Genomic DNA, 12,554 nt, shown 5'->3' with positions numbered 1-12,554 from the left:
TAATTCAATCACACATCAAATGTGTTTTACTTTGAAAGTCATAACAGGAAGTGGTGTTGTTCACGTTGGTTAGCTTAACCAAAGAACATGACTTCAGCACGCAGCAGCAGCCTCCGCCATTTTGGCCCCTAAGGAGACTAGTGAAACCTGCCTGGCTGTCTATGGTAAAAACAGCATCCAGTAGGCTAAAAACCACCCGCCTACAAATGCCATATAGCTTATTTTTCAACTTTAAATTCTCCTTCCCGGTCAAAATGCATTGTGCTGCTGCTGCTGTCGTTTTAGAGGCCAAGATGGCGGCGGCGCCTCTAGCGGCTGTTTCTAATAATGCAACACAGCTCTGTGCAACACACTCTTAACTTCCACCCTCTTTGGCTTGATACAGAAGGGGGACGCACGCGGATGTTTTTGGCACTAGCGGGAAAGCTGGGAGAGCGCGAGACAGAGTGAGTGAGACAAACAAACGTTACATGTTTTTGTCTGTTGTGCTTTAAAACTGAAGTAACGAGCCTGCTTTGAAAATGTGAGTAGAAAGTAGATATGTGTTAAAATGTAGGGAGGAAAAGTCAAATGTCAGAAAAATAAATACTCTACAGTCACCTGGGAACATGTGGGATGTCAGGACAGTCAGTCATATCTGACTTAAAAAGATTAGATTTGTCTTCTATTCCAGCTCTTGTAAATAAAATGGACAGACTTAAATACTATAGACCAATTATACGCCTACGTCACAATGACAACAAAGCGAGCTGCGCGCGCAACGTGTAGGCAGAAAACCCTCAGCCCAGCATTCACAGACAGCGAAAAAGCCCCGCTGTCAGGACTGCTCTATGCCCATCTGCAACACACAGTTATATTTTAGTTTTAAAATGCAGTTCTCGGCTTACTACCACAGCTTATCGCCTAGTGATAAGCAATGTTTGCATCGAAATTAACGTTGTTTAATGGGATATGTCTTACAGACCCATACGCACTGGCGCTGTCAATTGGCCAAGCCTAGTCATACATATCGTGCATTCCTTTATAACTGGGGATAGCGTAGATAATTATTCTGTAACTTGCAAAGATATATTGTTATGTTGATAATGCACACAACTCAATAATGACATTATGTAACGTTACTTGGTCGTTAACTAACCGAGCGATGTGGCTGAGCAGCCTACAGTTTCAGGCAGCTTACCTGATTATGAAGAGCACTGCAAAGTCGGGCATTTTTAACGATTTCCTCTTTCGGCTTGCAACCAAAGACACCTACGGTTAGCATTAAAAGCAAGGACTAAAGTTTTACCGAATCCCGTCAACTCATACTGCTTTTATGCTAACCGTAGGTGTCTTTGGTTGCAAGCCGAAAGAGGAAATCGTTAAAAATGCCCGACTTTGCAGTGCTCGCTCATTTCATATCAGGTAAACTGTAGTAGGCTGCTAGTAGCTAACAGCCACATCGCTCGGTTAGTTAACAACCAAGTAACGTTAAATAATGTCATTATTGAGTTGAACTGATTGGAACGAGGACATCATTAAAAATGCCCAACTTTGTAGTGCTCTTCATAATCAGGTAAGCTGCCTGTAGCTGTAGGCTGCTCAGCCACATCGCTCGGTTAGTTAACGACCAAGTAACGTTACATAATGTCATTATTGAGTTGTGTGCATTATGAACATAACAATATATCTTTGCAAGTTACAGAATAATTATCTACGCTATCCCCAGTTATAAAGGAATGCACGATATGTATGACTAGGCTTGGCCAATTGACAGCGCCAGTGCGTATGGGTCTGTAAGACATATCCCATTAAACAACGTTAATTTCGATGCATAACATTGCTTATCACTAGGCGATAAGCTGTGGTAGTAAGCCGAGAACTGCATTTTAAAACTAAAATATAACTGTGTGTTGCAGATGGGCATAGAGCAGTCCTGACAGCGGGGCTTTTTTACTGTCTGTGAATGCTGGGCTGAGGGTTTTCTGCCTACACGTTGCGCGCGCAGCTCAATGTTGACAAGCTGTATAAGGGGTCTATAGTCTAATTATTTAATACCATCTGCTCTGCTTAGAACACTGCAGCTCAAACTAAGGACTTTAAAGCCTGTACTGTATTATTATCATCACTCCTTTATCTATTAGAATACAGTATCAGCATTGATTACTTGACATTATTATATGAGAGCTGTGTGTGTGATCCTGTACAGAGTGAAGCATCATGTCAGCAGCTGTCACAGTGTGTTTCTCTCTCACTCTATCTGACACAGAGACAAACCAGACCAGACACTAAACCCAGGGTATAGAGGTTCAGTGAATGATGTTTGGAAAGTGTACAGGTGCGTCAGTGTGTCAGAGGAAACTGTGTAGAAGGACAGAGAGCCAGCATGCCAGTCGAGAAACACTGCGACTCTGTTAGAGCGAGAGGAGGAGGGGAGAGGTATGTTTGTGGAGCTGTTATTGTGCATGGCAGTGTAAAAATCATCAGTGCAGTCCAGAATCCAGGACTTTTCATTACTTCCAAGCACACAGTCAGCAGGGTCTCCTCTCCTGCTGATTCCTCTGTAAGTCACTCCTATAGAAACCCCTCCTTCCCTCTCCATCTCCCAGTAACAGCGATCAGTGAGACCATCTCTACACAGCAGCTGAGGAGGCAGGGTGTCAAATCTCTCTGGGTGATCAGGATATGGCTGCTCCTCCTCCACCCATGTCACCTTTCTGTTGTCTTCAGACAGGAGGAGGCGTCTGTCTGCTGTGTTTGTGTCCAGTGTGAGCTCACAGGCATCTGGTGAGACAACAAGACTCAATACAGCAGCAGCTTATCATCTAATACACCTGCTGTGTTTATTATTTTATTAATGATGTCACTGTTAATTATTCAACAGTTTACTGTTTGTTAATACTTTATATTCATTTATTGATATAAATTACAAGACAAGACAACAAACCTCTGATGTGTCTTACATGAGCAATGAGCATGAAAATATGATGAAAAGAGACGAATGATAACAGGGATTTAAACACACACACACGCACACACACAGACACGCACACACACAGGCACACACACGCACGCACGCACACACACACACACACACACACACACACACACACACACACACACACACACAGCACAGGAAACTTGCTGACCAATGCATGTGTTGTAAATCATCACACGTGATTCTACTCAGCCAATCAAATGTGTGAGTGGGGGCTGCCTGTCTGCACTGTGAGAGACACACACAGGAGGAGAGATGAGGATGAGGCTGCAGTCAGAGGAATATGTAAGCATACACATAATTAAAAAGAGAAATATTTAACAGCACCAACATCTTATCCTAATGATTGTCGACCATCCAAAGGAAAACTCTAAAGCAGAATAATGTGATGAAATCATGTGAAATATGTGAGCCAGAGAGGAGTTATTTCACATGGTGTGCTCTAAAAAGAGGACAGTACAGCAGACAGTGAAAACACTGTTTTTAATCCAGACTGGACAGACTCTTACATGTTGATTCTTCCCACGGAGTCCAGTTCAAAACCACTGTCTCATTGTTAATCGTGATGCGAATTTGAAGCGCCATTCTGAGATGAAGCACACACACACACGCACGCACACACACGCACATACACATGCTCACACGCACGCACGCACGCACGCACACACACACACACCTACACACCTACACACGCACATACACACACACGCACAGTGTTGGGCAAGTTACTTTCAAAATGTAATATACTACATATTACTAGTTACTTTCATTTGAAAGTAATAAGTTACTTTACAATATTACCGTCTGTGTAGAGTAACTCATTACTTATTACACTACTTTTGCATTACTTTGACCAAAACAACAGCAGCAGCAGAATGACATCGCCGCCCCGGAACCATCCCGAAAAATAATTTCAACCGCCTTGAAGTCAGTGTAAACCATCCAAAATTCTAAATGTTATTATTTTCCTTTGTTATTGTCATCTATAGTGGTTATTTGCATAAAAACACAGTTTGATTAGGAAATTATTGTATCGTTTATAAATATGTGCTTTGATTAAAAAAAAAAAAACTCAATTTGTAACTTGAGTTACTTGACAAAGTAACTGGTATAATATTACTGAAATCCTATAAGTAATAAGTTATATTACTGAGTTACTGCTAAAAGTAATATATTACATGTAATATGTTACTTTTGTAATGAGTTACCCCCAACACTGCACACGCACACGCACGCACGCACACACACACACACACACACACACACACACACACACACACACACACACACACACACACACACCTTATCCTAATGATTGTCGACCATCCAAAGGAAAACTCTGAAGCAGAATAATGTGATGAAAGAATCATGTAGTAAACTGAGCTAAAGCATCAATATGACAGCTTCATGTGGCTTCATGAGCTGAAAGTCAGGTGGAATGACATTAAATCAGGTGGAATAATAATAATAAGGTGCAATGAAATGAAAGAAGTGGACTTGGTCAGAAGACTTTGTCCATTCAATGATTTGTTCTGTCTTTCTAATCAAATCATGATGACTTTAGGCCAGCAGCAAGCCAAGGAAGTGATAAAAGCCGTAGTTCCTCGAATGGCCACTTGAGGCTGGCTACAAAAGAGTTGTTTCCGTTCAGCCCCATGTTAAAATGCCCGTCTTTACAACAGGATTAAACATGTTTACAGCCTGCCTCTATAGCTAATTTCACCTTCCATGACAACTGTACGAAGGGTGAATTTTTATATAACTCACCTGTTTACAGTCAAATAGACGATAAAAGACGATGTTTTGGGTGTGATTGACAGGTCACCTGTCCAGTGATCGTGCAGCTTGCCGATCACGGGCCAATAGGAGGCAGAGCTGCAGCTCTGGGAAACCCCCTGTTCTCAAGCCGTCTCACGCAAGGTTTCAGAACCCCAAGATGGCGACGGCCACACCTCCATACTCTAGGCTTCAAAAACCAATGGATGACGTGATGCTGACTCTGTCCATATCTTTAGACGGTCTATGCTTTTAGCCCCAGACTACAGGTCACACTGTAAGAGCTGCCCAAACATCTAGCTCTCCTGTGTGTGTGTGTGTGTGTGTGTGTGTGTGTGTGTTTGTGTGTGTACATGCATGCATGTGTGTGTGTGTGTGTGTGTGTGTGTGTGTGTGTGCATGTGCGTGCATGTGCGTACGTGTGTGTGTGTGTGTGTGCGTGTGCGTGTGTGTGTGTGTGTGTGTGTTGTTGAGACAGCTCATGCAGATGTCTCGTGGTGGTTTGAGCTGTGGGCCTCTATGTTCCTATAGGGGCTCTCCACCAGCTGCTCAGTGGATCACATGTTTCTGCTGTTTGCTCAAAGAGTTTAAACACAAGACAACCACTCAGCGCTACTTTGGTTGCCAGGCAACAAACAACGTGTTACAGTAGCAAATGTCCCCCTCCTTCAGAAGGCCGGTCAGTTCACCATTGGTTCCACATACATACATTGACTCTGGACATCCTATTCTATCCGATAATAAAATTGCCTAGGTGGACGGGTGGACGGTGTCTGTCTGTCTGTCACATTTTGTGTCACGAAAGTGACTTTGGGCTTGGGCGTAAGGTCCGGAATGCGCTTAGGGGGAGTGCCCGAATTTTGTTTAATTCGACATAGCACCACCTACTAGTGTGTGTGTGTGTGTGTGTGTATGTGTGTGTGTGTGTGTGTGTGTGTGTGTGTGTGTGTGTGTGTGTGTGTGCGCGTGTGTGCGCGTGCGTTTGTATTTATGCGCGCTTCGTCTCGGAGTGGCGTCAGTCAAGGGATACAGCTTTTATCACTTCCTTTACTTGGCTTGCTGCTGGCCTAAAGTCATGATTTGATTAGAAAGACAGAGAACAAATCATTGAATGGACTTCTCATAGCAAAGTCTTCTGACCAAGTCCACTTCTTTCATTTCATTGCACCTGACTTTCAGCTCATGAAGCCACATGAAGCTGTCATATTTAATGCTTTAGCTCAGTTTCATCTATCAATCTGGGAACCCAGAGTCTATTTTTATTGGAAAAATAGACTCTGGGACAGCCCCACCTTTTCCCCAGCTTCCTGTACAGTGCACCTCTCCTGCCCCCGTCACTTCCTTTTCCGCGTCCGTGCTCCACTGTTTACAGTCTAAATAACTTGCACCACGACTTTACAGTAATTTTCCACTGTTGTTGTGAGACGAGTTGACGTCTTCTATGCAGTTTTAACATTATTAGTGAATAGCCTAAATGGACGCGGAAAAGGAAAGCGGAAATGACGGAAAAGCCACCGTCACTTCCTTTTCCGCGTCCATTTCAGCACTGATGTAAAATGATCATTTAGTGGATCGATCCTACCGTTAAGTACACACATTCTAGAGTCTCTTAGAAATTCTAAGAGCGCTTCTCTGTGTTTATTAACATAATCATTAATTGCAACTGACCTGGGGATAGAATCAATAGTAGGGATAAAATCTCCCATATTTCCAATTCTAGCGTTCACATCCCCACCAATATAAATGGCATCTACTTCAGAAAACTGACATATCAAACTTAATAACTGGCACAAAAAAGCTGAGGCATCTCTTCCCCAGCGGGGATTTTCAGGTGGAAGGTAGCAATAAAACATGATAAAGCTATATCCTGATAACTTATGTTGAAATAATAGGCTTATAATCCCATCAGCTTTTTCAATTATTTCAATCTTATATTCTTGAAATAAACTGGATCTAACTAACATCCCTACTCCTCATGATGCTCTAGGTGCTTTAATATGCATTTTCCTATTGAAACCAAACCATACATACCCATCCAACTCAGAGTCAATAACATTTTCCCATTGAAGATGAGTCTCATTTAAAGAAACAATATCTGCATTTAATGACTGTAAAATGGATATTCTGAGGTCACAGTTTACTAGTGTCCATCTATTTATATTCCAATGTAAAAAAGAAATATGTTCATGTAGCCTATCTGTGTGAGTGTGGAAAACTTCATGCATTCGCTTCCTTCTCTTCATTACGGCTTAAACTGGAATTATGCTTCCCGCATTGGCGAGCACCACGAGTGTCCGTGCGGAAAAGTGATGTCAAATCAGCCGACACGCCCTTCCGCAAGGCTCCTGTGTGGACGGTTTTCGCCTGGCCGTGCACACCCCGCGGCTGGGCAGACAAAGTGGAGTTTTCAAGACTTGCGCTCACTTTCCCGAGCAGAAACTGCACAGAGTATAAAAGCTCTAAAAGCATATTCCCAGTTTAAAAGGCTCATTATCAGGATGTCGTCTAGCAGGTCCCCTGTGATCGTCACGGCGCTTGCTGTGGTCCTCTCTCCCGTTTCGCTCGTGCTGGCTCCCACGGCCGCCCTGTCAGCCCCGTCTCGTCTCTAGTAGGCCTATATGTCCCGCCCTTTATGAGCCAGTCACTTCCCGTAATAAATAAATCTTTCCCGGCTGGGATTTCTCAAAGCAGTGTTTTAAAGTTCATTTCAATCAGCTGGTCAGTGTGCGATTTAGTAGAACGTACTTTTCCATATCCAGGGTGATTCTTCAGCTTGTATTTTTGGCGGAGAATGCAATTATTTTCTTCTCTAGATGCCAGAGCATGTGAGTGGTGTGGAGCGGAGTGTGGAGCGAGCGGGGAGCGGAGCGGGGGGATTTTGGCTTGAGCGGTGAGCGGGGACCAGAGTGGTACCGGAGCGAAAGTTGGAGCGGCACCCATCACCCGCTCAGTACCGCTCCAGTTTCGATCACAACATGTTCGAAACAGAATGCATCGGTGCGTGGCCATGTGCACGCACACTATTTTCTTGTCAGCTGCGGCAAGACGAGAAGGAAGAGAAACGAACATGCAGCCGACTCTGCTGAGCTCATGTTATTTGTAGTGAGCAATTTCTTCTTTTGAGTGGAGCGAAGCGGTGAGTGCGAGCGGGTGAAATCTGTATGGAGCGGGGAGCGGTCTGGAGCGGAGCGGTCTGGAGCGGCCTTGAGCGCTGGAGGGGGTGGACGGGGTCGCTCCAGGAGTGAGGAGCAGTAATTATCACCGCCCGCTCCGCTCACATGCTCTGCTAGATGCACATACAATTTTCACCAGCCCTGGCTGCCCTCCTCTCCCATCTAGTCGAATCGCATCGCCAATTTCGGCCTGAATACCGAGGCCTTCTGCAAGAAGTGATTGGGCTTCTTCACGTATTCTCTCCATTTTCCACTGACAATCCAGCTACAGTTATTGAGACATCAGGGTCAAATCTTACTTTAGGTGGAGCAGCTGCTGCACCCTGTCAGTTTATCTTCTCCTCTTACTTTAGGTGGAGCAGCTGCTTCACCCTGTGAGTTTATCTTCTCCTCTTACTTTAGGTGGGGCAGCTGCTGCACCCTGTGAGTTTATCTTCTCCTCCAAAACTTGCATTCAGGATTGCAGCCGGCCAACTTCGATATCAAGTGTATTTTTAACATTACGGCAGTGTTGCTCTATAAGAGAGTGTGTGGGCTTTGTCTCGGAGTGGCACTTCAAATTCGCATCACGCTTAACAATGAGACATGGTTTTGAACTGCCCTCCGTGGGAAGAATCAACATGTAAGAGTCTGTCCAGTCTTGATTAACACGTTCACTGCCAATGACGAGATATCTCGTCTTACAAAATCCAACGGTTGACTGCCAATGACGAGATATCTCGTCTTAAAAAAAAAAAAAAAAAATTTGACGGTGGGACGTGGATCAACGGCCCCCACGTCTCCTATAAAATTATTGGAGCCACCGAACGTGTACAACCCATTCCACCGACCCACTAAGTGGCGACAGTGCTCTCCTGACTAGAGGAAGGCAAGCAAAAAGCAGTGTGAGGAAGCCATTCTCATGAAAATGGATTGGCGAAAACGCTTTTGTTTTCGCGCTGATTGCTGGCGGTGCGGGATTGCAAATTTGCATAATAGATTACGGGTGGAACACACTTTGAAACACGCAGCATAAATATGACCAGAATCGCAAAAGCTTCATCAAAGCTCTCAACCGAAACTCCAAGAAACGAGCGAGCCCATCCAGACTTGCACAGCGGCCGCCAGCAGACAGGCACAGTAGCAGCAAAGCAGTGAGCCTGGTGACGCGAGGTTACAGCAGCAGCAGAAAAGAGCTTGTGACACGGCCGCTGCAGCCAAGAAGACACACACGGAGGGAGGAGTTTGAAGGAGAGGGGTGTTTCCTGCTGTTATGGAGGAAATTACTGTTCAAAACTATTGTTTAGATGTCTGACGTCTTACTGATGCCAAAAATGAATGGTTAAAGTGACTGTTCTATCGAATTTCACAAAAAGCCATTTATCTCAGAATAAATTTTCAGACGCTGAAACCATGCTGTATTCAACTGCTAATGCTTACATAACTACTAACTCTACAAACTAACTCTTTTAGACAGAGAAAGCACACATTCTATTAGTTCTTTTGAGATATTGTGTGTTCACAAAATCCTAACAGAAAAGAATCCTCGGCTCTTGAAAGATGAGCCAGAATCCTCAAAAAAAAAACTTGGCAGAAGCTAACTACAGTATTGAAAAACGGCTGGCAGTGAATGTGTTAAAAACAGTGTTTTCACTGTCTGCTGTACTGTCCTCTTTTTAGATCACACCATGTGACATAACTCCTCTCTTTTTAGATCACACCATGTGACATAACTCCTCTCTTTTTAGATCACACCATGTGACATAACTCCTCTCTTTTTAGATCACACCATGTGACATAACTCCTCTCTTTTTAGAGCATACCATGTGACATAACTCCTCTCTTTTTAGAGCACACCATGTGACATAACTCCTCTCTTTTTAGAGCACACCATGTGACATAACTCCTCTCTTTTTAGAGCACACCATGTGACATAACTCCTCTCTTTTTAGAGCACACCATGTGACATAACTCCTCTCTTTTTAGATCACACCATGTGACATAACTCCTCTCTTTTTAGAGCACACCATGTGACATAACTCCTCTCTTTTTAGAGCACACCATGTGACATAACTCCTCTCTTTTTAGAGCACACCATGCTAAATAACTCCTCTCTTTTTAGAGCACACCATGTGACATAACTCCTCTCTTTTTAGAGCATGCACCATGTGACACAACTCCTCTCTTTTTAGAGCACACCATGTGACATAACTCCTCCCTTTTTAGATCACACCATGTGACATAACTCCTCTCTTTTTAGAGCACATAATGTGACATAACTCCTCTCTTTTTAGATCACACCATGTGACATAACTCCTCTCTTTTTAGAGCACACCATGTGACATAACTCCTCTCTTTTTAGAGCATGCACCATGTGACACAACTCCTCTCTTTTTAGAGCACACCATGTGACATAACTCCTCTCTTTTTAGATCACACCATGTGACATAACTCCTCTCTTTTTAGAGCACACCATGTGACATAACTCCTCTCTTTTTAGAGCACACCATGTGACATAACTCCTCTTTTTAGAGCACACCATGTGACATAACTCCTCTCTTTTTAGAGCACACCATGTGACATAACTCCTCTCTTTTTAGATCACACCATGTGACATAACTCCTCTCTTTTTAGAGCACACCATGTGACATAACTCCTCTCTTTTTAGAGGACACCATGTGACATAACTCCTCTCTTTTTAGAGCACACCATGTGACATAACTCCTCTCTTTTTAGAGCACACCATGTGACATAACTCCTCTCTTTTTAGATCACACCATGTGACATAACTCCTCTCTTTTTAGAGCACACCATGTGACATGACTCCTCTCTTTTTAGAGCATGCACCATGTGACACAACTCCTCTCTTTTTAGAGCACACCATGTGACATAACTCCTCCCTTTTTAAAGCACACTATGTGACATAACTCCTCTCTGGCTCACATATTCTCTGACTGCAGCCTCATCCTCATCTCTCCCCCTGTGTGTGTGTGTGTGTGTGTGTGTGTGTGTGTATGTGTGTGTGTGTGTGTGTGTCACTCGCTGTGCAGACAGGCAGCCCCCACTCACACATTTGATTGGCTGAGTAGAATCACGTGTGATGATTTACAACGCATGCATTGGTCAGCGAGTTTCCTGTGCTGATAAACAAGTACCATAATGGCTATAAAGCGGTAGCTTACAGTTTCAAATAGAAACGCTCTGTGAAAATTTAATAATTCTCAATTATTTCTAGGTTATATGGCTGGGTCCAGATAGGATTGCTTCTGTGTCCGGATCCGGACCGGAGTCCGCAGTTTTGGCCCATTTCCACCGCTGGTATTAGGTCGCTTTCACATATAAGCTGATTAGTCCGCTTTCACAGCGCCAGAGTTCGTTTCCTCGGATAGTGCGCTTCGTTTGGGGTGGTGTGAAAGCGCAAACGAACTCTGAGGCGGAACAAACAAACGAACTCTGGTCCGCTCGTAAACGTGGGTCTCGGTTCGCTTCCAAGTGAACCCTCGTGCGGTTTGTTTGTTGTGTGAAAGCAAACCGGACTAAACACAAGAGCGCCAGTGCATCTGATGCACTCATGCAGTGCATCATGAGTAGAAGACGGTAGAAGGGAGCAAAAACAAACACTGTGGCGTGCACACGTGTACAGTACCTGCACGTCCTGACGTACGTCATCATAACAACACATCGTTTCTCAACAGCTAGCTTGCCTATCTCCTTCGATACCTAGGCTACTCGTCTCATCTGCAGGAAAAAATGTTCAACAGCTTGCTGCCTCATCTGCTGCTCATATTGGGCACATTCTTTTCAAATATTTATTTGATAGTAACACCAAAGTAAAACCAGAAATCCCAATATCGCAGGTGGTGTTGCTCCATGTTTTGTGTTTTGCGGATTCACTTGTGTTGTTCAGTCAACCCTCAGCCAGGCAAGAAGCCTGCTGAAGAGAGGAGAGATTTCCCTTCTCTATTCTGTCGAATAGACGAGTGAGTGTTCGACCGCGTGACATTGTTCAGAAAGTTTTGTGCGCTTGACAAATTGCTGTGTGAAAGCGAACCAGACCAAATGAAAATTGCAACAATGTTGCAACTTCACCCCCCCAAATCGCACCGAGTCCACCAGCTTATATGTGAAAGCGACCAGTGTGGCCCCGCCCAGCTCGTCTCACTTGTTTGTCTCATTCCACAGATCAAAGACCTGTACAGGCCGGGTTGAGTCGGGGTTGAGTCGTGCTAGTTTTGGTCCCTGCTTTGTTGAGGTTCCAACTGGTACCATACAGTGACGTGAAAACACTGCAGATGTGATTGGTCAGGCAGAATCGTGTCTACTGTGTCTGGATACTTTCTGTCAATGCTGGATAACAGTGGGACTTTACCTTCTCTTCTGTTATTTCCATCAGTCTTTTGTGTTGCTGCCTTCGGCTCTGGTGAAATAAAATCGATCTCCTTGCTCAGCCTTAACATGACGGTGGTTTTCAATTGACCTATTGCTATGCCCCAGCCCCCGTCCTCAGACGGACAAACACAGGGCAGGCTGAGTAGAATGGAAGCCGTCACTGTTAAAGTTATATCCCAAGACGCTCTTCACAACTTTTTGAGCCCTGATATCGTCTAGAAGCCATCAGAAAGTACTTCACTATGCCATGGTAGTAGCCT

General features: G+C 44.2%; 1 protein-coding gene across 1 annotated transcript in view; it reads right to left on the bottom strand.

The window, feature by feature from the left end:
* Window positions 1–2,230: 2,230 nt before the first annotated feature.
* Window positions 2,231–12,554, bottom strand: part of LOC310792267 (NLR family CARD domain-containing protein 3-like) — a gene marked incomplete at its 3' end in the record, with an annotated part of 46,160 nt that continues 35,836 nt past the window's right edge. The window contains exon 8 of the mRNA XM_083653989.1: window positions 2,231–2,763. Within this exon, the coding sequence (XP_083510115.1) occupies window positions 2,231–2,763 (533 nt within the window). The remainder of the gene's footprint in view (window positions 2,764–12,554) is intronic.

Source organism: Poromitra crassiceps (genome assembly GCF_964638095.1).
Source record: "Poromitra crassiceps genome assembly, chromosome: 17".
Taxonomy (NCBI): Eukaryota; Metazoa; Chordata; class Actinopteri; order Beryciformes; family Melamphaidae; genus Poromitra; species Poromitra crassiceps.
This window is presented reverse-complemented; position numbering and strand designations above follow the sequence as displayed.